At 33.8% G+C, this 27,133-nt stretch overlaps 1 protein-coding gene across 3 annotated transcripts in view; it reads right to left on the bottom strand.

Moving 5' to 3' along the window:
* DPH6 (diphthamine biosynthesis 6) overlaps window positions 1–27,133 on the bottom strand; it is a 227,167-nt gene that overhangs the window by 85,265 nt on the left and 114,769 nt on the right. For all 3 annotated transcript variants that reach the window (XM_058427422.1, XM_032174310.2, XM_032174309.2), the window contains exon 6: window positions 1,279–1,340. In XM_058427422.1, coding sequence (XP_058283405.1) covers window positions 1,279–1,340 — 62 coding nt within the window. The remainder of the gene's footprint in view (window positions 1–1,278; window positions 1,341–27,133) is intronic.

The following is a 27,133-nucleotide window of genomic DNA, read 5'->3' as shown; positions in this document are numbered from 1 at the left end:
CAAATTTCGGAAATAGCTCTTTTGGCCAATAACTTTGGCTAATGCCACAGTCTCTCACTTCTGAATTTCTCTTTCATTTCCATAAATTTATACAACGTTTTGGTAGAAGCTAAATTTAGTCTGATGGCAGTGAACAGATGTAAACAAGATATAATGGAGCTACAGAACAAATCGCTGTGCGAAAAGTCCTATCACATAAGCATAGAAAGCAACCATGTTCCATAAATTGACTTAAATAAATGACATCAAATTATCTAGAAACCAAATATAATTTGTCACAATTACATAATCATTTCATTTTTCTTTAATCTTTACTATCTGCCTGGAATATACTAGATGCTTAATAATGATTATTAATGAATTAACACTATGAAAAAATAACATTTCGGAGATTTCTAGGCATTTGGTACATATTGATTGATAAACCATAAAATAATCAATTACAAATAACTCCCCAAAAAAGGTAAAACCCATGAAGTTATTGAAAAGTGTAACTGCTAAGAGTTCATATCACAGCAATGGTATTAACAAAGCCCAGAGACAATACTGATGAATTAAGAGCATGGGACAAGAAAATGATGACTTGTTAAAAGAGACAGGTTCTTTCATAGGAGAGAGATTTTCTTTTTTCCATCATCATGGTAGAATATAAATACTCCTCATAGTGTAATAATTAAACATTCTAGTTAAAGATGCATTGCCAGACTAAACATAACATTTGTTCTAAAACTCTAATAAAATATAGTACATTTAACAGAAAGAGTAAATGAAAACAACTGAATATTTAATGTTTAGAACATGTTTAGGGTTTCACAATGAGAAGTTAAGTAGAGTAATTTGAAATCTTGGGATAATTTTTTTTACTATGCTGCAAGTTAATTTCCTAATTGGTAAAAGAGAAGGGGTTACATTAATCTCTAAAGAAAGTTTCTACTCCTGTTTCTGATGGCAAAGCATGTGATCACAGAAACTATCGGATACTTTAATAGTATAGCACATTTTATATAGAATACAGTGTTCATTTTAATAAAAATAGACTTTCTGACAGAGTAATTTCTTTTTAGGTATAACTGTCATATTTGGGTTAACAAGTTGGTAGTTAATTTTTATAATTTTAAACATTTTCATTTCCACTTGAAGTTTAATTTTTTCATAAATATATTATCAATGTATTTGATTTTTTCTAAAATAAAATAAATTTTGTAATCATTGTATTACAGTATTATTTTATTTTCTCCTTTAGATGGCTATATTTTGAGATTTAGTATAAATTCTTACCTCTACGAGATAAGGCTCCATTTGATCCAGGGTTTTCCCAAGATGCTTATCAGGATCTAAGCCTGCCAAGAAAGGTTACATTTTTTAAAGATAACTATCAGACAGGAACTTTAAAGACACATTCCCCTTCCCTTGGCCCCTCCTCGCCTAGAAAAGCAGTGTGTATATATTTTGAATTGCTTTGATCATAAAGTAAAATGTACTTTGCTAGTATTTACTTTTCTATTCCCCTTGGGTAACTGGTTTTATTGCTTCTGAAAAGTAAGTTTCTGTTTATTTCAATTGCACTGTGTCAACTACCAGATGCATTGTTTCAATTCCTTTATCCATTTTGAGGAACAGTAATTAGGATAGAAAAAAAGAGTATCATTTCAATTACATGAAATTTTAAATCTTTATATTTTAATGGTTATGGTTTATTTTACTGATGGACAACAGCATTAATTTTCTGATTTATCCCTGTTTTATTTAAACTTCAAACTTCTTAGACAATAAGAGTAGAAAATAGCAGTAGACTGTTATGCTTATGTAATTAATTCACTTAATAGTAGCATATGGGCATAAATAATTGCATTATTAAACTAAATGACATTTCATTTCAATGACTCCTTTGCAACACTGTATTTTTCAAGTTAAGGTAGAGACAACTCTGAAAAATCATTACTGTGCCAATAGTGTGTGCATAACCTTTAATAAAGATATTCAACTGACATAACAGCAGAGTTTATATAGCTAATGGGGTGTGGGAGACAAGTGTGAGCAATATGAACGCTTTCCATACACCAAGACTAACCAGCTAGGAAAAAAAATCACATTGTCACAAGTGGGCTATGAAATAAATGAATTCATTTTGGATATTTACATTCATATTTACATATATTGGCATAGTTTCATTTACAAAAGTTAATGTAATGAAAGGCAATACTATAGAGCAAAGACAGTTTTGTCAACAAATGGTGTGAAATAACTGGATATCCACATGCAAAAAAATGGATCTAGACACAGACTTTACACTCTTCACAAAATTAACTTAAAATAGATTGTAGACATAAAGGTAAAATGCAAAATTATAAAACTCCTATAACAGGAACAAAATCTAGATGGCCTTGGGTATGGTGATGACTCCTAAGATACCCCACCAAAAGCACGATCCATTAAGGAGACAATTAATAAGCTGACTTCATTAAAATTAAAAAACCTCTGCTCTGTGAAAGATAATGTAAAGAGAGTAAGAAGAAAAGCCACAGACTGGGAGAAAATATGTGCAAAGAACATCTGATAAAGGACTATTATCTAATATATACAAAGAACTCTTAAAACTCAACAATAAGCAAACAACAATCCAATTTAAAAATGGGCAAAAGACCTTAACAGACACCTCACTACAGATATATATAAGCATATGAAAAGATCCTCCATATCATATGTCACCAGAGAAATGCAAATAAAACAAGAAGAAGATACCACTACCCACCTATTATAGTGGCCAAAATCTGGAGAACTTACAACACCAAAAGCTGGCAAGGATGTAGAGCAATACTATTGCTGATTGGAATGCAACATGGTACAGTCACTTTGTAAGACAGCTGGGCAAGTTCTTACAAAACTGAACATATTCTTACTATACGATCCAACTGTGGTGTTCCTTGGTGTTTACCCAAAGGTATTAAAAACACTTGTCTTCACAAAAACCTGCACATGGATGTTTATAGCAGTTTTATTCATAATTGTCAAAATCTGGAGCACCAAAATGTATTTCAGTAGGTGAACGACTAAGTAAATTGTGTACATCCAGACAATGAAATATTATTCAGTGCTAAAAATAAAGCAGCTATCAAGCCATGAAAATACATGGAGGAAACGTAAATGTATATTACTAAGTGAAAAAAGCCAATTTGAAAAAGCTGCATACTGTATGATTCCAACTATATGACATTCTGGAAAAGAAAAAACTATGAAGATAGTAGAAAGGCCAGTGATTGCCAGGGGTTCTGGGTAGGGGGCAGACAAGGTTAAATAGGCAGAGCACAGAGGATTTATAGAGTAGAAAAATACTCTGCATGATACTATAATGATGAATACATGTTATTATACATTTGTCGAAACCCGTAGAATGTACATCACCCGCAGTGAACCTTAATGTAAACTATGAACTTTGGGTGATTATGATGTGTCATTGTAAGTTCAACAATTTTAACAAATGTACTGCTCTAGCACGGGAGGTTGATAATGGGGGAGGTCATGCGGTATGGGGTCAGGGTATATGGAAAATCTCTGTACATTTCTCTTAATTTGCTGTGAACCTACAACTGCTTTAACAAAATGAAATAAAAAAATTTGGTAAAGTTTCCTTGTGGTCTAGAGCATGATCAAATTTCATAAATGCTCCACTTCTGCTCGAATGAAAGTGTGTTTTCTATCTGTTGAAAGCAAGATTATGTACCTAAACACATAAAATCATGATCGTACTTGTTAATTTTGCTGTTCAAATCTTTCATGGCCTTAAAAATTTTTGATCTCCATGAACCATCAGTTTCTAATAATAAGATAAAAAAACCCATTATGATTTTGGTTTTAATAATCTCTTCTTATAATTCTGTCATTTTTCCTTAATATATTTGAAAGCTATGTTGTTATATGTGCACAAACTCATAATTTCTAAAACTTTTTGATGGAATTATTCCGCTTATTAAGAAGTAGTGACTTTTTCATCTCCATCAGATTTTTATCTTGTAATCTATGTGTCTTCTATGAACATTGTGACACCAGCTTTCTTTTGCTAATATCTTTCTTATACATATTTTCCATTCTTTATTCTCAAATTTTTTGTAGTTTTTGTTTTAGATGCCCACATATAATTGGATTTCTTTTGTTCCACCTAATCTTATAAATATGACTCTAAAGAACTGAGTTTAATCATTTTATATTATATAGCTGGACCTGTTTCTACCATCTTAGTATAAATTTTCTGTACATTAAGCTTTATATATTTTTCTTTTATTTTTTTCTGCCTCATACTGAATTAAAAATTATTTTAATGTTTTATTCTGCTGATTAGAATGCTATAGAGTGAATTTCTACTTTTCAGAAAATCATCTGTGATTTTTTACATACATTCAAAACCATATTTTTAAAGTCTTAATGTATTAAGTATCTTTAGCATCCTTTAGACCAAAACTTAGTATGTTTTAACTAGGCACTAAACAGGCTTCATCATTACTGTTATTATTGTGTTGAATTTTTGTTTCATTATTTTTAGCAACAAAAATTAAGGTTATCAACATATTTTACAATGTTTATGCTCACTATTGTTTCTCATTCATTTCTCCTTGAATCAATCTATTTCTAATTGAAGTTTGTTCTTTATTCTTTCACTGATGATCTGTGAGTGGTCTACTCTCCCAGTTTTTACAGGTCTCATAATAATGTCTCTATGTTACTCTCACAATAGTTTAGTTGCAATATATTACTTTTGGCATTTGTTGTTCCTAATGAAAATTATGATGTCAGTCTGATAGTGGCTCCCATATAAGGAATCTTTATTTTCTATATGCTAGATTGTACAATGTTCAATGTACCTACGACACAATTTTCAACATACTTAGTACATTTTGCAATCTTAATTCAATATGTCTAGGCACATGTTTATTTTAATTAGTACTGGACAGCTCCTAATGTGTACTTTTAATCCAAAAACTCATGTCTTTCTTCAAATCTAGAGCATTTTCAGCTATTATATCTGCTTTTCTGCCTTCTATTTTTTCCTTGAAACACCTATTATACAAATATTTCAATTTCCTGATCTAGCCTCCATGTTTTAATTGCATTTTCTATTTTTTTCCTCTCTCTGTGGCTTTTTCTATTTTTTTCCTCTCTCTATGCCTTCTTGGTGAATTACTTTTTCTCTTTTTCTGCTGCACGCATTCTCTCTTTGACGTGACTAGCATTTATTCTGCCCACTGAGGTTTTTTTTTTTCATGACTATGTTTCATTTCTAAAATTTCTAATTGGTTTTCACATCACTCTGTTACTGTTTCATTCCAGGCAATTTATTTTTCTAATAATTGCTTTTTTAAACAAATAGATTTTATATCTTTCTTGATCTCTTTGAGGTTCTCCCTCTTGTAAGGCACTTCCCATTTCTGTTTCCCAACAGGACATGATCTCCCAACTGCTTTTGCCTGCTTCCTGGATCCCTACATCATAGCACACAACTTCAGTCCTGTTCTCTACTTTTTGTCTTTTCATTTCTAGCTAACAGAGATGTTTACAATGTTTTCCAGTACAATTACGTTTTTCACATTTTTCCTTCTTATATTCATCTATGACTGCCATGGGTTTGGGAAGTATGTTAAAATCCAAAGCATGAATATACAAGGTCAGCATGGCTGGAAGTCACTTTTTAGCCTTCCCTCCAACTGTGTGCGTGTGTGTGTGTGTGTGTGTAACAACACATACATATAACACAGTCAGCATTAGGGCATCATTTAAAAAGTCTCCCATGATTGAATTTGAGAATTTGTGTTTTGCGTTCTATGCACGAGTCTGGAAGTAAATATATGCCTATAAGGCATGAAAGGGAATTTAAGAGCATACAGTTTTACACAGGTAGGCACCATAAGATCTCATTTTTTCTTGCAGTCTTTTAATTCATTGCAGAGTATCAAGCCCCAGTTCAGAATTGCTGAAGTATAGAAACAGCAGTTACATCTCATTTCAGAGATGGCTGTATTCCACAGTGGATAAAGTCATTTGGGTTGCCTTTAAATATGAGTCAGTAAATAATGTAAATATAAAACATACTGGGCACACTTTCCACATGAACCTGTGATCTTCACACAGGTATACCTTGGTAAAAATTAGTTGGTCATTTAAACACTTTTCTATATTCATGAAAGTATTTTCAATTTAGTTATTCTTGGGCTAAGCACTAAAAATTCTATGAAGCTAAAATCATTGAGGTAAATAACATTTAAAACATTAGAGAAAATTTTTCAACTATTTTCCTGAGACATATTAGAGATCATTTCACTACAAAAGGAGATTATTGTAAAACTAGAAAATACCTAAAATATTTAAGAGCCAAATTTCTTTTCTCTCAGAGTTAATAATAAAATAAGCTTCATGTGTACCTACAGGTTTGGTAATAGGGTCTGTGTAAAGTTTAGTGAGGGTGTATATGCTGCTATGATTCACGGGCCTGATGTTTTAGACCATGGGTATCCAATCTTTTGGCTCCCCTGGGCCACACTGGAAGAAGAATTGTCTTGAGCCACATATGAAATATACTCACACTAACAATAGCTGATTAGCTGGAAAAAAATCAAAAAAATCTCATAGTGGTAGAGAGTTTACACATTTGCATTGGGCCGCATTCAAAGCCATCCTGGGCCGCAGGTTGAATAAGCTTGTTTTAGACATTTCACACAGGGCAGAACAATAGAACAACATTTCACATACATGAAAGATGGTTTCAAAGGACATCTAAAACCAAGGAACTAGCAGGATGTAAGAAAAACAATTTTAAAACATATTTTTCAGAGGTTATGTCAGGTGATCTAGGCAGGTTTTTTTGGCATGAACAATGATTTAGGTGTTCCTATAGTATCATGAGGTGATACTATTTAAACAGACTATAATTCTTTTCCATAAAATGTCTAGGTTTTAGTAATGAAACTACTTGTTTAAATTCAATATAATAGCCTGCATACTCTTCTGAATGGATTTTAATACTTTAATTCAACACAGCATATAATATTTACTTCTATCAGGCTAACATGTTCCACTGTACTTGATTATGATAACTACATAGGTCTTTTTCTCCTGATGCCTTGCTGGTTACTTTATCTGAATATCTGAATATTTTATCTGAGCACAGTCTGCCTTTGCTTCAATTTTTCTGTTCATTAGAAAGTGACAAGTCATTGGGGACCTCATGATCACTGTCCATATGCCATGTACTGCAGACTGTTTACAGAATATATTTTCTTGGATAAAATTCAGAGATTCCTAGCAATTCCAGCTACTGTCCTTGCAAAAGCAGTGGCCTGAAGCCACCCTGATCTTTAAGATCTCTTCTAAATCATCTGAAACTATTATGCACCGGGTGATATTAGGGATGTTGTAGGAAGATTATTCATCCTACTCTAGAATATATTCAGATACAGAAGTTTCCTCAAGAAATTCTTTAATGCTTAGCATACCAATGATTACATAAATATCAAACTATTAATACATGAAAACAAAACTCATAGTAATTGTTTTTATAAGTATAATTAAAGATTGAATACTTAATTTTCTTACACTTCCACATATTCCACAAGTTTCCTCATTTACCAACATCTAAGCATTGTATGCACAGAGTTTATAATATTTGCTTTCATTTCCCTAAATGGAATAAGATAATTATTAAAATAATTTTAAAACAAAGATCTGAAAAAACAGATCTTTTTAGTGTGAAAAGTTGTTAGCTTATCTATAATTATGAAGCTCTAAGATTTTAGTTTTTTATTTTATGTATTTTGGTTTTAGTATTTTCTAACTAGATGATACACACAAAGATTTTTGAATGATCCTTCTTAATTGAGAATGGAAGGTCAGGGTCATATTAGCATCAATAAAATATATTTCTCAATAGACTTATTTTAAATTTTTGTTTTAAATGGTTCAGAGAGAAACATTTAAAAAAAGTCAATGTCTGAGTTAAATTTTAACACAAAAGCTAGACATCACAGCATCTCTATTTACTTTACCAACAAGAAGAACCCACTTAAGTTTCTAAGCACAACTGAAGAATGATGCTAATATACCAATATATTTGCACTCAAATAATTCTATCCTATTTTAAAGTATATGAATTTTAAAGTATATCCATTTTAAAGTATATGAATATATAACAATATCTCAGTAAACTTAAAATCCATCTTACACATCCATTCCATTTTCAATTTCTAAGCAGTAGCCATTTAACTGGTAAACGCAGCTGGTCCAAAAGGCACAATTTTCTTTTTCTTTAAATAAACCCTAGTATCTAGACCCAATACAATTTCAGTATGCTTTAAAAATCTCTCTCTTAATCTTTGTAATATCATCATTCTCATTTTATTTTACACAAAACTGCATTACATTAAAACCTTTGGAGGAGCTATTAAAAGCCTCTGAAAAAGCCACAACAGCTCATGGGCTTTTTCAATGCAATTCAACTTTATCTAAAAGCTTCAATTTACCTCAGTCCTTGGAAAAGATTATTCTTTTTAAAATTTATTCAATTTAGGTGTCTCTTTTCTAGTAAAGCTTGGGTCGTGAACAGACACAAACTGTGCTTCACCAAAATCCCAGCCGTCAGTACAATTTACCTCTTGAATCAGTTAATTATGGAATGTGAGTCTTTATGTATTTATCTCCCTATAAAAACCTTTATAATCACTGAGACAATTACATTAGTTAATGTTAACATAAATATCAGTATCAAGAAATATCAATATTAATGAAGATTATAATCCATAGGATCCATGATGATGTTAAAGTACATTTTAACTCTAATACATGAATGTGTTACTTTGAGTTACTAACAATATTTTTGCCAAAGTCCAGAAAAAATTTACTGTAAACTCTGACACCTAGCCATTTCATCATGTCATACAGACATTCCTTGATGGAAGCTGGATGGATGAATAAACTCACAACAAGATCTAAGCACTGATAACTCCATGCAGAATTAAGAAATTAATTAGGAGGAAGAACCATAATTTGCAGAGCTGACATCTATTTTACTTTACTTGCATGTATCAATGGGAAGCAATTACAATTCAATTAAAATATTCAATTTTATTACTTTACTTACTGACCTTGAAGTTAATGCCTGTTTTATTTAATTGCATCATCTATGAATAAATGTTAACCCTACAATGTTATGCCCCATTATTTTCAATGCATTTTTCAACTTCTCAGCTGAATTATATCAATTTATTGTCTATGTCATGAAAGCAAGTGGAGGTTTATCTCTTTAGTACAGCCCAATATATGAAGAGAGAGACATCACAAAATGGTTGACAATGCTATTTTTAAGAGTCAAGTAAAGTGAATTGTGTTCTCACCTCAACCTTTGTAGCCTAAAGTTTTACTGTAAAATCAGTCTGAGAAGCAATTTCTAGTCTGTCTATAATTCTTGATAAATCCATTGAATACAAGAACTGAATACTTCATGTATCTTTCAGACTAACACACACACACACACACACACACACACACACACACACACACACACACTCACTCTTGAAATCTCATCCTATCTCTACCAGGCTTACTGGCTAACAGAACAAGTAGATACCATTTTTAAAACTCGAATTGTTTTGTGGGTAAATATAATTTTTATTTGTTCCCAGACTCCCACTGAACACACTATTATTCTATAATTACTTTGAGAAATAAAATGACAGAATTTTTATTTAAAAGAACAGATAAGAAGACTGGTCATATAATCTCTAAAAAAATGAGCTTACATATATGAAAGTGACTATTTCAGGAAGGATCTTATTTCAATTTTTCAGATTTTCCATTTCTACAGTTAGACTTAAATGCTTACAGCTCTTAGAGGTGTTATGAGTTATCTCAACTGTGACTTCTTTGCTTTGAATGTAAATGTTTTAAATTCTCCAATCAAAAATATAGAGAGGCAGAATGGATGAAAAAGTGAGCACCAAACTATATGCTGCCTACAAGAGCCTTGGTTCACCTTAAAACACCCTTATAGACTAAAGGAATAATAATAATAAAAAAGATATTCCATGCAAATAGAAACAAAAAGAGCAAAGATAGCTATACTAACCTTAGACAGAATAGGTTTTAGGTCAAAAACTGTAAAAAGGACAATAAAGGTCATAATATAGTGATTAAGGATCCAATTCATCAAGAGGATAAAACAATGGTAAATATATATGCACCCAACATTGCAGCACATACATATATAAAGCAAACAAGTCTGAAGAGGCATAGACTGCAACACAATGATAGCAGGAAATTCAATACCCCACTATCGACATTGGATAAAACTTCCAGACAGAAAATCAATAAAGAAACATTGGGCTTGAACTACTTCCAAAGGAACCTAATAGATATTTACAGAACATTCCTTTCAACAGCAACAGAATAGAAATTCTTCTCAAGTGCACAGGAAACATTCTCCAGGATAGATCATATGTTTGGCCAGAAAAAAGTCTTAATACATTTAAGGTTAAAATCATGTCAAGTATCTTTTTCAACCACAATGCTATGAAACTAGATATCAATAAAAGGAAGAATCATGGAAAATTAAGAAGTGCGTGAAAATTAAACAATATGCTCCTGAAGGAGCATATGACCCTATCTTCCTGGGTCAAAGAAGAAATTAAAGGAGAAATGAAAAAACATCTTGAGACAAAAAAATGAGAACACATATCCCAAAATTTATGGGATGCAGCAAAAGCAGTTCTAAGAGGGAAGTTTGTAGCAATAAATGCCTACATCAAAAAGGAAGAAAGATCTCAAATAAACAACCTAACATTATAGCTCAAAGGATTAGAAAAAGAAGACAAGCCCAAAGATAGCAGAATAAAGGACATAACAAAGATTAGGGCATAAACAAATAAAATTGAGCCTGGAAAAACAAGGCAAAAATCAATAAAACAGAATTTTATTTTATTTTATTTTAATTATTTTATTTTTTAGACAGAGTCTCACTCTGTTGCCCAGGCTGGAGTGCAGTGGCGCGACCTCAGCCCACTGCAACCTCCTGGGATCAAGCATTCTCCTGCCTCGGCATCCTGAGTAGCCAGGACTACAGGCATGTGTCACCACACCTGGCTAATTTTTGTATTTTTTAGTAGAGACAGGGTTTCACCATATTGGCCAGGCTGGTCGCGAACTCCTGACCTTGTGATCTGCCAGCCTCGGCCTCCCAAAGTGCTGGGATTACAGGCGTGAGCCACCGTGCCTGGCCTAAAACTGAGTTGTTTTGAAAAGCTAAACAAAACTGACAAATCCTTAGCCAGACTAAGAAAAACAGGGACAGGACTCAAATAAATAAAATCAGAAATGGAAGGGGAGACATTATAACTGGTAACACGGAAATACAAAGGATCATAAGACACTACTTATAAACAACTATATAACAACAAATTGGGCAATCTAGACAAAATGGATACATTGCTAGAAACCTATAACCTACCAAGACTGAATCACAAAGAAGCTGGAAATCTGAACAGACCAATAATAACTATGGAGATTGAATCAGTCATTAAAAGTCTCCCATCATCATCAAAGACCAAAAGTAGATAAAACCACAAAGATGGAGAAAAAACAGGGCAGAAACCCTGGAAACTCTAAAAAGCAGAGCACCTCTCCTCCTCCAAAGGAACGCAGTTCCTCACCAGCAACGGAACAAAGCTGGATGGAGGATGACTTTGATGAGTTGAGAGAAGAAGGCTTCAGACGATCAAACTACTCCGAGCTACGGGAGGAAATTCAAAACAATAGCAAAGAAGTTAAAAACTTTGAAAAAAAATTAGACGAATGGATAACTAGAATAACCAATGGAGAGAAGGGCTTAAAGGAGCTGATAGAGCTGAAAGCCAAGTATCGAGAACTATGCGAAGATTGCAGAAGCCTCGGTAGCAGATGCGATCAACTGGAAGAAAGGGTATCGCTGATGGAGGATGAAATGAATGAAATGAAGCGAGAAGGGAAGTTTAGAGAAAAAAGAATAAAAAGAAATGAACAAAGCCTCCAAGAAATTTGGGACTATGTGAAAAGACCAAACCTACGTCTGATTGGTGTACCTGAAAATAACGGGGAGAATGGAACCAAGTTGGAAAACACTCTGCAAGATATTATCCAGGAGAACTTCCTCAATCTAGCAAGGCAGGCCAACATTCAGATTCAGGAAATACAGACAACGCCACAAAGATACTCCTTGAGAAGAGCAACTCCAAGACACATAATTGTCAGACTCACCAAAGTTGAAATGAAGGATAAAATGCTAAGGGCAGCCAGAGAGAAAGGTCGGGTTACCCACAAAGGGAAGCCCATCAGACTAACAGCTGATCTCTCGGCAGAAACTCTACAAGCCAGAAGAGAGTGGGGGCCGATATTCAACATTCTTAAAGAAAAGAATTTTCAACCCAGAATTTCATATCCAGCCAAACTAAGCTTCATAAGTGAAGGAGAAATAAAATACTTTACAGACAAGCAAACGCTGAGTGATTTTGTCACCACCAGGTCTGCCCTAAAAGAGCTCCTGAAGGAAGCACTAAACATGGAAAGGAACAGCCGGTACCAGCCACTGCAAAAACATGCCAAATTGTAAAGACCATCGAAGCTAGGAAGAAACTGCATCAACTAACGAGCAAAATAACCAACTAACATCATAATGACAGGATCAAATTCACACATAACAATATTAACTTTAAATGTAAATGGGCTAAATGCTCCAATTAAAAGACAGACTGGCAAACTGGATAAGGGGTCAGGACCCATCAGTGTGCTGTATTCAGGAAACCCATCTCATGTGCAGAATCACACATAGACTCAAAATAAAGGGATGGAGGAAGATCTATCAAGCAAATGGAAAACAAAAAAAAGGCAGGGGTTGCAATCCTAGTCTCTGATAAAATAGACTTTAAACCAACAAAGATCAAAAGAGACAAAGAAGGCCAGCACAGAATGATAAAGGGATGCATTCAACAAGAAGAGCTAACTATCCTAAATATATATGCACCCAACACAGGAGCACCCAGATTCATAAAGCAAGTCCTCAGTGACCTACAAAGGGACTTAAACTCCCACACAATAATAATGGGAGATTTTAACACCCCACTGTCAACATTAGACAGATCAACGAGACAGAAAGTTAACAAGGATATCCAGGAATTGAACTCAGCTCTGCACAAACTGGACCTAATAGACATCTACAGAACTCTCCACCCCAAATCAACAGAATATACATTTTTTTCAGCACCACACCACACCTATTCCAAAATTGACCACATAGTTGGAAGTAAAGCTCTCCTCAGCAAATGTAAAAGAACAGAAATTATAACAAACTGTCTCTCAGACCACAGTGCAATCAAACTAGAACTCAGGATTAAGAAACTCACTCAAAACCGCTCAACTACATGGAAACTGAACCACCTGCTCCTGAATGACTATTGGGTACATAACGAAATGAAGGCAGAAATAAAGATGTTCTTTGAAACCAACGAGAACAAAGACACAACATACCAGAATCTCTGGGACACATCCAAGGCGGTGTGTAGAGGGAAATTTATAGCACTAAATGCCCACAAGAGAAAGCAGGAAAGATCTAAAATTGACACCCTAACATCACAATTAAAAGAACTAGAAAAGCAAGAGCAAACACATTCAAAAGCTAGCAGAAGGCTGGAAATAACTAAGATCAGAGCAGAACTGAAGGAAATAGAGACACAAAAAACCCTTCAAAAAATTAATGAATCTAGGAGCTGGTTTTTTGAAAAGATCAACAAAATTGATAGACCGCTAGCAAGACTAATAAAGAAGAAAAGAGAGAAGAATCAAATAGATGCAATAAAAAATGAAAAAGGGGATATCACCACCGATCCCACAGAAATACAATCTACCATCAGAGAATACTACAAACACCTCTATGCAAATAAACTAGAAAATCTAGAAGAAATGGATAAATTCCTCGACAAATACACCCTCCCAAGACTAAACCAGGAAGAAGTTGAATCTCTGAATAGACCAATAACAGGTTCTGAAATTGTGGCAATAATCAATAGCTTACCAACCAAAAGAGTCCAGGACCTGATGGATTCACAGCCGAATTCTAGCAGAGGTACAAGGAGGAACTGGTATCATTCCTTCTGAAACTATTCCAATCAATAGAAAAAGAGTGAATCCTCCCTAACACATTTTATGAAGCCTGCATCGTCCTGATACCAAAGCCTGGCAGAGAGATAACCAAAAAAGAGAATTTCAGACCAATATCCTTGATGAACATTGATGCAAAAATCCTCAATAAAATACTGGCAAGCCGAATCCAGCAGCACATCTAAAAGCTTATCCACCATGATCAAGTGGGCTTCATCCCTGGGATGCAAGCCTGGTTCAATGTATGCAAATCAATAAATGTAATCCAGCATATAAACAGAACCAAAGACAAAAACCACATGATTATCTCAATAGATGCAGAAAAGGCCTTTGACAAAATTCAACAATGCTTCATGCTAAAAACTCTCAATAAATTAGGTATTGATGGGACGTATCTCAAAATAATAAGAGCTATCTATGATAAACCCACAGCCAATATCATACTGAATGGGCAAAAACTGGAAGCATTCCCTTTGAAAACTGGCACAAGACAGGGATGCCCTCTCTCACCACTCCTATTCAACATAGTGCTGGAAGTTCTGGCCAGGGCAATCAGGCAAGAGAAGGAAATAAAGGGTATTCAATTAGGAAAAGAGGAAGTCAAATTGTCCCCGTTTGCAGATGACATGATTGTATATCTAGAAAACCCCATCGTCTCAGCCCAGAATCTCCTTAAGCTGATTAGCAACTTCAGCAAAGTCTCAGGATACAAAATCAACGCACAAAAATCACAAGCATTCTTATACACCAATCACAGACAAACAGAGAGCCAAATCATGAGTGAACTCCCATTCACAATTGCTTCAAAGAGAATAAAATGCCTAGGAATCCAAGTTACAAGGGATGTGAAGGACCTCTTCAAGGAGAACTACAAACCACTGCTCAATGAAATAAAAGAGGATACAAACTAATGGAAGAACATTCCATGCTCATGGGTTGGAAGAATCAATATCGTGAAAATGGCCATACTGCCCAAGGTAATTTATAGATTCAATGCCATCCCCATCAAGCTACCAATGACTTTCTTCACAGAATTGGAAAAAACTACTTTAAAGTTCATATGGAACCAAAAAAGAGCCTGCATCGCCAAGTCAATCCTAAGCCAAAAGAACAAAGCTGGAGGCATCACGCTACTTGACTTCAAACTATACTACAAGGCTACAGTAACCAAAACAGCATGCTACTGGTACCAAAACAGAGACATAGATCAATGGAACAGAACAGAGTCCTAGAAATGATGCCGCATATCTACAACTATCTGATCTTTGACAAACCTGACAAAAACAAGCAATGGGGAAAGGATTCCCTATTTAATAAATGGTGCTGAGAAAAATGGCTAGCCATATGTAGAAAGCTGAAACTGGATCCCTTCCTTACACCTTACACAAAAATTAATTCAAAATGGATTAAAGACTTAAATGTTAGACCTAAAACCATAAAAACCCTAGAAGAAAACCTAGGCAATACCATTCAGGACATAGGCGTGGGCAAGGACTTCACGTCTAAAACACCAAAAGCAATGGCAACAAAAGCCAAAATTGATAAATGGGATCTAATTAAACTAAAGAGCTTCTGCACAGCAAAAGAAACTACCATCAGAGTGAACAGGCAACCTACAGAATGGGAGAAAATTTTTGCAACCTACTCATCTGACAAAGGGCTAATATCCAGAATGTACCACGAACTCAAACAAATTTACAAGAAAAAAATAACCCCATCAAAAAGTGGGTGAAGGATATGAACAGACACTTCTCAAAAGAAGACATTTATGCAGCCAAAAAACACATGAAAAAATGCTCATCATCACTGGCCATCAGAGAAATGCAAATCAAAACCACAGTGAGATACTATCTCACACCAGTTAGAATGGCCATCATTAAAAAGTCAGGAAACAACAGGTGCTGGAGAGGATGTGGAGAAATAGGAACACTTTTACACTGTTGGTGGGACTGTAAACTAGTTCAACCATTGTGGAAGACAGTGTGGCGATTCCTCAGGGATCTAGAACTAGAAATACCATTTGACCCAGCCATCCCATTACTGGGTATATACCCAAAGGACTATAAATCATGCTGCTATAAAGACACATGCACACGTATGTTTATTGCGGCACTATTCACAATAGCAAAGAGTTGGAACCAACCCAAATGTCCAACAACGATAGACTGGATTAAGAAAATGTGGCACATATACACCTTGGAATACTATGCAGCGATAAAAAAAACGATGAGTTCATGTCTTTTGTAGGGACATAGATGAAGCTGGAAACCATCATTCTCAGCAAACTATCGCAAGGACAAAAAACCAAACACCACATGTTGTCACTCATAGGTGGGAATTGAACAATGAGAACTCATGGACACAGGAAGGGGAACATCACACTCCGGGGACTGTTGTGGGGTGGGGGGAGGGGGGAGGGACAGCATTAGGAGATATACCTAATGCTAAATGACGAGTTAATGGGTGCAGCAAAACAACATGGCACATGGATACATATGTAACAAACCTGCACATTGTGCACATGTACCCTAAAAGTATAATAATAAAAAGTAAAAAAATAAAAATAAAAAAATAAAAACAAAAACAAAAAAACAAACAAAAAAAAGTCTCCCATCAAACAAATGCCCAGGATCTGATAGCTGCATGGCTGAATTCTACCAAAAATTTAAAGAGCTAATAGCAATCTTTCTCAAACTCTTTCAAGACAACTAACATTGAAGAAGAGGGAATACTTCTAAATCAATTTTACAAGGCCAGAAATATTCTAAAATCTATGAGCTGATATTTTACTTCTGTGTAACATAAAGTAGACTTTAGATATTTTATAGATTCACTTTTAAGATCAATGGCATACGTGAAATAAATCACCAATAAATAATATTAAGTATAGTTATGCAGTTACTGGTGATAGCTCAAATACTCCCTTTTTGTACATTAAAAATTACTATAAAGTTTTTGGGGTGTATAGAACAAATAATAAGTGAAAGATGTGTGGAACACAGAGAATTTTTTTTTAAAAGAAGGGATTTGAAATATTTATTCCTGAAACATTTTCCTAATGTTTCTTATCAGTTTTCAAGATGATGAGTACTGGAAACTGAAAGAAGCTCGAGTAGAGAGTGTCTGAAGGTGGAAGAGTTGAAGCTAACAATGTAGACAAAAGCCAGGTCCTATATAGCCTTCTGTTTCATTTTAAGGAGTTTATGCTTGAAAGTAAGGTCACAAAGAATACTGAGAAATTCAAACAAAACAATGATATGATCCAATTTGACTTCTGAAAAGATCATTCCAGCTTCAGTTAAGTTCCTTGGTAGAAAATAAGACTGAAGGTAAGAAGGCAAATAAACAAGGTGCTGCAACAGACTAGATGAGAGAGGATGTAATAGACAAAGCATTAGTATAGAAGAGAACAGATTTGAGAGCAGCATATGGTAGGTAAGATATATAATACTGGTGAATTGGATGTGGGGAATACAGGAGGCAGAAAAGGGAAGAATGAGTCTCAGGTTTTCGGCTTTCAGCAAATTAAAAGATGATGGCACCAAGCGTTATTCCTTCAAATATATATATATATATATATAAATCAAATAGATGAAGGTTTGGGAAGGACAATAAAGGGTGAATTCAATATTAATTGTGTTAAAATTGACATGTATTTAAGTTTCCCATGCATCATCAGAGAAGAGTTATCTAATTAGATTTTGGTATACAGAAACAGAAGCCATGAAGTGAAATCTCAAGGAGAATATATGAAATGAGAAGAGAAGATACAGGAAAAAGCCTTGAGGAATACCAAAATTCTAATGAACTTATAGTAATAATGAAATGTTCAAAATGCAAATCTGGTCTAGTCATTTTCTTTCCCCTATCAGCTTTATTGAGATACAGTTGAGAATTAAAAATTGTATATAGTTAAGGTGTATAACTTGACTTTATATATGTAAACACTGTAAAATATTCACCACAATCAAGCAAATTAACATACCCATCTCCTCACACAGTTACCATTTGTGTGTGTGTTGTGAGAACACTTAAGATCTATCCTCTCAGCAAATTTCAAGTATACAACACAATATTGTTAACTATAGACACACTGTTGTAATTAGATCTCCAGAACTTGTTTCTCTTGCATAACTAACTCTGTACCCCTTAATCAACATCTTCCCAAATCCTTCTCCTCTCCATCCTCTGGTAACTACCATTCTATTCTTTATTTCTATAAGTTTGACATTTTTAGATCACACATATAAGTGATACAATGCAGTATTTATCTTTCTGTATCTGGCTTATTTTACATAGTATAAGGTCCTCCAGGTTCATCTGTGTTGTTGCAAATGGTTAGATTTCCTTTTTAAAGGTTGAATAATACTCCATTATATAAATATACCACATTTTCTTTAGCCATTCATCTACTGACATACATTTAGGCTGTTTTCGTATCGTAGTGATTGTGAATAATGCTAAAATAAACATGGGAGTGCAGATATCTCTTGGAGATATTGATTTAATTTCCTTTGGATATATACTCAGAAGTGTGATTGCCGGATCACACAGTAGTTATATTTAAAAAATTTTGAGGAATCTCCATACTGTTTTCCATAATGGCTGTACCAATTTACATTCCCACCAACAGTATACAAGGGTTCCCTTTTCTCCAGCACTTATCTTGCACTTTTCTGAGACTCATTCTAACAGGTGTGACATGATACCTCATTGTGGTTTTGATTGGCATTTCCCTGATGATTAGTGAAATTTAGTACTTTTTCTTATACCTGTTTGTCATTTGTACGTCTCATTTGGAGAAATGTCCATTCAAGTCCTTTGCCCTTTTTTAAACAAAGTTATTTGTCTTTTTGCTATGAAGTTGCATGAGTTCCTTATATATTTTAAATGTTAACTCCTTAACAGATACAGGATTTGTAAATATTGTTTTGCACTCCCAGGTTGCCTTTTCACTCTGCTCTTCCCTTTGCTGTGCAGAAGATTTTTAGTTTGATGCAATTCTATATGTCTATTTTTGCTTTTCTTGCCTGTTTTTGGTGTCATATAAAAAAGAATCATTGTCCAGTCCAATGACAAGATTTTTTCCTTTGTTTTCTTCAAGTAGTTTTACATTTTTGGGTCTTGCATTAAAGTTTTAAATCCATTTTAAGTTGAATATGGTGTGAGATAAGGGTTTTAAATCTATTTTGAGTTGTATATGGTGTGAGATAAGGGTCCGCTTCTTCCACATGTAGATATGGATAGTTTTCCTGGCACCATTTATTGAAAAGACTATCCATTCTCATTGTATGTTTTGGCACCCCTGTGGAAGATCAGTTGACCACAGATGTGTAAATTTCTTTCTAGGCTCTCTATTCTATTCCATTGGTCTCTACACTTGTTTTTATGCCAGTGCCATTCTGTTTTCATTACCGTAGCTTTATAATATGTTTAGAAATCAGAAACTGATTCCTTTGTTCTTCTTCCTGAAGATTAATTTGGCTACTTGTGGTCTTTTGTGGTTCCATATGAATTTTGAAATTTTTTTTTCTATTTCTATAAAGAATGTCATTGAGAATTTGGTAAGGATTACATTGAATCTGTAGATCACTTGGGGTAATATGAACATTTTAACATATTAATTCTTTCAATCCAAGAATATGACTGTATTTCCATTAATGTTTGACTTTTTAAGTTTCCTTTGGCAATATTTTACAATTTTCAGTGTGCAAGACTTTCACTTCTTGGTTAAGATTATTCCTAATTATTTTATTCTTCTTGTTGCTATTGTGAATGTGACTGTTTTCTTGATTTCCTTTTCAGATAGTTTGTTATTTACATATAGAAATGCTACTGATTTTTGTATGTTGATTTTATATTCTGCAACTTTACTGAATTTATGTATTAGTTCTAACAGGATTTTTTTTTTGCCAAGTCTTCAGGATTTTCGATATGTATGACATTATCTGTAAGTAGAAATAATTTTGCTTTCTTTCTTCTTTCTAATTTGAATGTCTTTTATTTCTTTTTCTTGCTTAATTTCTCTGGCTAGGATTTCTAGTACAATGTTTAATATAAGTGGCAAGAGTGGGTATCCTTGCCTTGTAGTGTAATCTGATAATTTTCTATTTCAAAATCCTTCAATAATACTTCTGGGCAAGATGGTTACATAAGCACTGGCATCTAATTCTTTCCTTTTCTTCTCTTCCCCATCGAAAACACCACTGAAAAGATTACTGAATAAAGGAGAAGAATATATCAGGACTGAAAAACTGGGAAAGAATACTATCAATATACCTAGGACTTGAACTTAATTCTGCTTGAGTGAAGATGGAATCAAATTAATAGAAAAAGCTGTCCTATGACTTCTCCAGTACAAGAATAACTTGCTAGAAAAGAAAGTACAGGAAACTTTGGAGAACCCTGATTACAACCTCCTCCAGACCTTGTGTTGTGAGATAGAATTCCTTATCTGGTTCTCATGTAAAATTAAACTGAATGTGACCTACGTACATTTCTGCAAATTTACTCACATATAGTTGAGACAGCAACCAATACAAGTAGTACTTTCTATAAGACAATTCACTGGAGGACAAGCCCTGCAAATCTTATAACATACCCTTGCTCCAAGAAGTTTTAATACATAAATGTTGGGCTCTCAGCTAAGATAGTATGTCTCACTTTCCAATCATGCCAAATAAGAAATGCTATTTGTATTAAGGTACAAATATCCTCCTGGACAGTACAGCCATTAAGTAATCTGACTGCTACATAGAGAAACAGAAAAACACTTGCTGGCTTACCTTTTCAGAAGGAGTTTTTAATTAACTGTTACGTATTATCATGAAAGCTATTATAACATAAGCTGCCTGACAGAGCCATATGTTTTACTACAGAGGGTTAACTTTCATACTAGCATTCATTAAAATAGAATCTTCTCCTATTTATTTGTAAATATTACAATTAACATATTTCTTATTTTTAAAGATCAGAAGAAATTGGAGCCATTGGTTGAGATACGGGTGGAAAGACAAGTTTTAGAATTACGATATAGCACATATTTCTTGGCAGGTAATATATATGTATAAAACATACCTATATACATACCTAATGTACATACATATCCATATATAAGACATATATGGAAGTGTGTGTGTATGGGTGTGTGTGTGTGTATGGATGTGTGCATGTGTGTGTACAAAGTAGCTTTGGGATGGATAGACTCAATCTATTCCAAAATTCAAGAAAGACATCCTTTCCATATATATCATATATATATATCATATATCCATATATATCTTATCCATATAACCAGCACCAAAAAGTTATATGCCTAAGTTACTTTTAGGACAGCCTGCCTTACCTAGTGAAGAAAATGATATGCTAGCAATAAAATATGCAAAATCAGCATTTCCTTCCCCTGCTGTTATAATCTGTTACTCCCCTTTATAAACTGAGCAAATAGAGACTCTCTTCAGGTGGCTGTGTGGCTGGTGGTATTTGTATTTGAAACTTAAGGAAAGACTGTATCACACATACAGTACTCGAAATTTGATATTTAACTATTTCTTTTTTCTTAAGTTGAAAATGGTAGATAATTTACAACACATTTTGGAAGTTTTGAAAGTTTCAACTTTCGATGTTTCAATACTTCGGTTATAAAATTCAAAAATTCTCTGCTAAAGTACTTTGCATAAAGGTAGAAATATATTCAAATCACAACTCTACTTGAAAGCACACTAAGTAACCTTTTTAAACAAAATAATTATGTGAACAAAGTTCGGGTGTAAAAATGTTAACTATAGAATATAAAAGAATAATACAAATTGCTTTTAACCATTACTGTTCAGCATTCTTTTCTTAAGGTTATTGCAATGAATGATTTTAATTATGTCCATTATTAGCCAAATAAATGACAGAAGAACACGATGTGTAGAAGCATTAATTAACATACCTTATCTTGGCTTATTTGGGCAGGTATGAAAGAGGAATAAGATTAATGTAACATATAGGAATTACCACAGGTGAGTATGTGTAGGAGTAGAACTCAGAAACTGGGAAGTCTGCACAATTAAAGCTCATGTTCTAATTGGTATGGGCATCTCTTAATGTTAACCCAAAAGGTGAGACTTCAAAAAGTATACGTTAAAAATCTGAAGAAAAAATCTGGTTAGCAGCCCTCTGAGAGAAAAGCAAAAAGTTTAAAAACCATCCAGGTTTCTAGGAAGACATATAAGGACACTGGCCATGAGAGATATATGTACTGTGACATTATCTGAAAGGTCAAGAGAAATTTGTGGATAGTTTTAAAAAAAAAAAACAACCTGGAAACAATTCCATAGAGACATTTATTAACACGTTGAAAATATCTAAAACATCTTATAACATGACATTTTTTCCCCCTGAATTAAATACCAAAAATGTACTGTCAGGGGAAGAAAGAATCTAAAAAAAAAAAAAAGATAAAAAAAAAGACAAAAGGTAACACAAGGACTAAATAGACACCATGAGTGGTAGGACTAATGGCTGAGTTTCTCCTCTGGGAATGAGGACAGCAAGTAAAGAGGATGTGAAGTTTAGAGGATGTAAGAAACCGAGAAGTTTAGTTTAGTTTTATTTTGCATCGACCTCTGCTGTACAGGATAGTGAGGAAACGACTATTCCAAGGGCACTTTCTGAGAAACACAGTGGGGTAGTAGTAGAGAGCAATCTCCTAGGAGGAAATAATAGAGCAACTTGAGAAATTGTACAGCAATAAATCACCATGGCCAGATGGTATTCAACTGAGAGCTTCTGAAGGAAATAAAGTGTGAAATGGCTGAGCTACAGATGAGGATATGCAATGTATTTGGAAAACAAGCAAGTATTTCCAAATATTGCGATTTTGCTAATACGAAGCTTTTCTTTCAGAAAGAAAAATAATCGAATTAAGATTTATGGAATTGCAGACCAGAGGCTCTCTTGGTGATAATGGAGAAACTGATAGAGTCTAATTAAGAATAGCTTCCTTGAACATCAGGATAAGGTTAATCTGCTAAGGTCAAATTGCCCACTGAGTCTATAAAGAGAACACTGTTTCTCTCCATCCTATTAAACTTATCTGGAAATGTCAATAAAATACTAGATAGAAGTAAACCAGTAAATGTAATTTATTTGGGAATTACATGAAGCTTTTAACAAGGTCACATGAGACTATTGGGGAAAATAAATAAGCACAGTCTTTGGAAGGAAAGGCCACAAGAGAAACTTCTGTCATTAATTGTAAAACTTGCTAAGTAATGAAAACAAAGTTTCAGGGACAATTTCTCTTTCTTTTCTTCCCTACAATGGGGTTACCTCTTCCAGAAGCATAGATCACCTTCAAATTAAAAAAAAGAAAAAACACACAAAAAAGGAATTTCACTACAGACAAGAGGCAGCCTAAGAATATGGAAGGGAAGGTGAGCTCCCAAACCAAGAAGGAAAGTAGACCAGGAGGCAATGGTGTAATAAGCATGCAGCAAGATTTTTATGTATCAAATAGAATCTGAAAGCCACACATGAGTTTAGTTTCTCATCACTGTGTCTGTGTAAGCATCAAATTTTAATGAAAACTAACAAGTGATACAGTAATAAGACAGATTTTTTTATGTATTTAAATGAGGGCTGTCTCCTTTGAAGTTGTCACCTTTGAATACTATATGCTTATCCAATAGTATATAGCTTATCCAATAGTTTGATGTCCTGGATCAAACTACTTCTAAAAATTTTTCTATAGAACTGTCTTCAGAGCCAGTTGCATATTGTTCTGAAATTATCTGATAGAGGCAAATCTTCATCCTTTAAGGGTGGAGCCAGAAGCCATCAAGGAAGAATGGAATTTCTCTCCAAAAAGCAAACTTAGTCTACAGCTAAAACAGTTCTACACACTCCAATTATCTCTTCTGTCAAATAAGCAGTATTATACAGTAAAAAAACAAGGGACATGCAGTAGAATCTTGAAGAAATCTACCCATGGGCCTGGGGCAATCTCCTGGGTCATGATTTGGGAGCTCCAAATGTTAGAAAGTTCCTATGTCACACACACTAAGACCTGTTTCACTGTATAACTTCCACTTGCTCTTTGAATTGTCCTCTGAAGCCAAAGAAAGTACCAGTGGATTTTCAAACATTGTGAATTGCTATAAAAATCCTCATTCTCCTTGGCCCAGTAACCTGCTGCCTTTACTTCAGGCTAAATATATAGCTCCTTTAAATAGCCCTCATATGGCACCACTGCTTGTCGTTTCATTGTTCTGGTCACTCTCTACTCACTGAATTACATTTGTTTCTGTGTCCCACTTTTATGCAATCTTTCCCTTTTAAAAAAAGCAATTTCTGTTAATTGTAGGAAATATAGAAAAACATAAAAAAGAAAATTTAAGTTTTTCATATTAAAAAATTTCTGAAGATATGTTGCTAATACATTATCATTTTAGTTTTCAGGATTTTTTCTATGAATGCCTTTTGCACAGAATTGAGATCCAACTGTTTACAGAATACTGCCTTTTCCTTAAATTACTACAGCCACAACTTTCTTAAATGAAGGTGCCTATAACAAAACACAATGTTCCACATTAACTCTGTTAATAGAACCCCTTAATCTCCTTAGCTGCTTTGGCAGCCACAATGTACCACCGACACATACTAAGCATACTGTCATAAAACCTCTATGACTTTTCTCTTCAGTGCTATTGTTTAGTAATAGCTCTCCCATTTGATTTTATGATGTTGGTTTTAGGGACTGAAATTCAGAACTGTTTATATTTACCCCTATTTTGTTTTACCTGGTCATTTTTAGTCCCTAATTCCAATAATTTAATATGAATCTGAATTCTGATTCTATTATTCAAAGTATTAGCTATTTCAATAACAACTGTGTCACCTGCAAATTTTATCAGCATGTCCTTCAAGTGCTCATTCAAACAGCTGTTTAAAAGAGTGAAAAGTGTTGAATAAAGAAATAACGATATCATACGTCAATAGGGTCCTTTTCCCATGTTGATACTGACCTATTATCAACTTCGTATTAGGTCCATTTGTCTAAGTAATTATGGGTTAATTATTAAGTCATTTGTTTTATCTTACCACCCTTACACACACACATTTTTATAGATATACAGAATATGATATCTTTCCTCAAGAGATGTGTCTCTGAAAAACTATATAAGGGAATTAAATTACATTTTAAATATCAAACAGAATTCAATATTGAAAGGATATCTGTAATGAAAAAAATCTGTTCCTAATATGAATAGTATTTTGTTAACGCTGTTTTATCTTAGCTGTTACTTTGGTGTGTAATATTTATGAGTTAGAGTTGTAAAATCAAAACACTGATTGAACAGAGGCTGGATCCTAGAAGATTGTGGACAGAAGACCGAAATCCAGTCTGTGGGGGAAAAAAACAAGAAAAAAATTCGTTTGTTAATGTGGATCTGGATCTTGGAGTAAGTTAACCTTGCTAATTTATTTGTAAAGGCTGAATTTAAAAACAAATCATCAAAAATGATATTGACCTGTTCAAATATATGTTAAGTGAACCTTAAAGTTTTCCAGTGAAAGTAAATTGAATGAAGGGGAAAAAGGACAGAAGCAGTTTGAAGTCATGTGAATGCTAATGAAGGAGGGACACAGAAATAATAATTGCACACCATCAGCAGCATTTTCTTCTCCTGACTGGAGTTTATTATTTGTTAATGCATTCACTGCTACTCAGTTTATAAAGTACCTATGTTTATTTACCTAAAAGATAAATAGGCAACTTGTACTTTAACTTTTTTTTTTGCCACTTGATATGTTAAACAACCTTCATACTGAAAAAAAAAAAAATGCAATTATTGAAGCACAGCTGAATGGCCCCAGAGCACACAGGCTCCATTAAATTTGCTTACATCTAATGACTCCTGCCCAAGGCAGGTGAGAAATTTATTCTGATAGGATCTTTTCTTTATCCTGTAGCCAAAAAAAAAAATGAAATAAAACCAGTGATTTTTAATCTAATCACGATCTAAAACTATTTGTGGTATTTGTTCTTTAAGACCCTATAAAGCTGGGCTTTGTGCAATAACCATTATAATTATGTTTTCAACTGCTTAATACAAACATTTCCTTTCAGAAAAATTAGTGTAAGTCATCATCAATGTCAACTATAAATGCATTTCCTGTAACTTTCAAGTTAAATGTTTTAAGGTCAGTTAAAAAAAATTATTATCTAGAAATTGTGATACTGCTCCAGTTTCCTAAAACCCATAGCTATATCTTATCTGAAATATCTTTAATGTGACAAAGAAAATAAAAATGTGAAATTACAAGTACAGTATAGGAAGCCAAAAGCCCCAAGATTTACCCAGTTTAGACAGTGACTTTTATGAGCCTGTCAAAAAACAAAAACAAAAGCAAAACCTCCTAGTTCCAGTTCCATTGAAAACCACAGACTTTATTTTTCTTGCCTATATTCCATCTGTTGTGTGAAAAACTCTCAATAATTTTTAAAGGTGGAGAAAAGAAAGAGAGGTAACTGAATTTATGTTGCAGCACAAAGTTATATAATACCCAAGATTCTTCTTTGTCAAATACAAAAACAAAAAGGCAAACGAAGGATATGAAAAAAGCTTAACCAATGAGTTCACTTGTTCACGTATGTCAAAAGTCACTCATAATTACCCCTATAACTATCTAGCAGTAATAATGTGTGTAATATGTTAAACTGTTCAAGAAACTTTTGTACATATGGCCCCATTTTAGTAGTAAATCTTTAGGATAAGTGGTAAAACAATTGTTTTACTGATAAAAGGGAGGTTATGAAAATGGAGTCTCTGGGGTGAAGTGAATTCTCCAGGTTGCAAGGTTAACGAGTGATTAAATCAGGGAAAAAAATGTACAGATTTTGACTTTGAGTCCAGTACTCTTTCCTGAAAATCAAGTTAAGCCATAATCAAATAAAGAAGTGCTCCTTAAGCTAAGGCAC

The sequence above is a fragment of the Hylobates moloch genome, unplaced genomic scaffold, assembly GCF_009828535.3.
Source record: "Hylobates moloch isolate HMO894 unplaced genomic scaffold, HMol_V3 SCAFFOLD_14, whole genome shotgun sequence".
NCBI classification, from domain to species: domain Eukaryota; kingdom Metazoa; phylum Chordata; class Mammalia; order Primates; family Hylobatidae; genus Hylobates; species Hylobates moloch.
The sequence above is the reverse complement of the archived record's forward strand: the minus strand, read 5'-3'. Positions and strand labels throughout refer to the sequence as shown.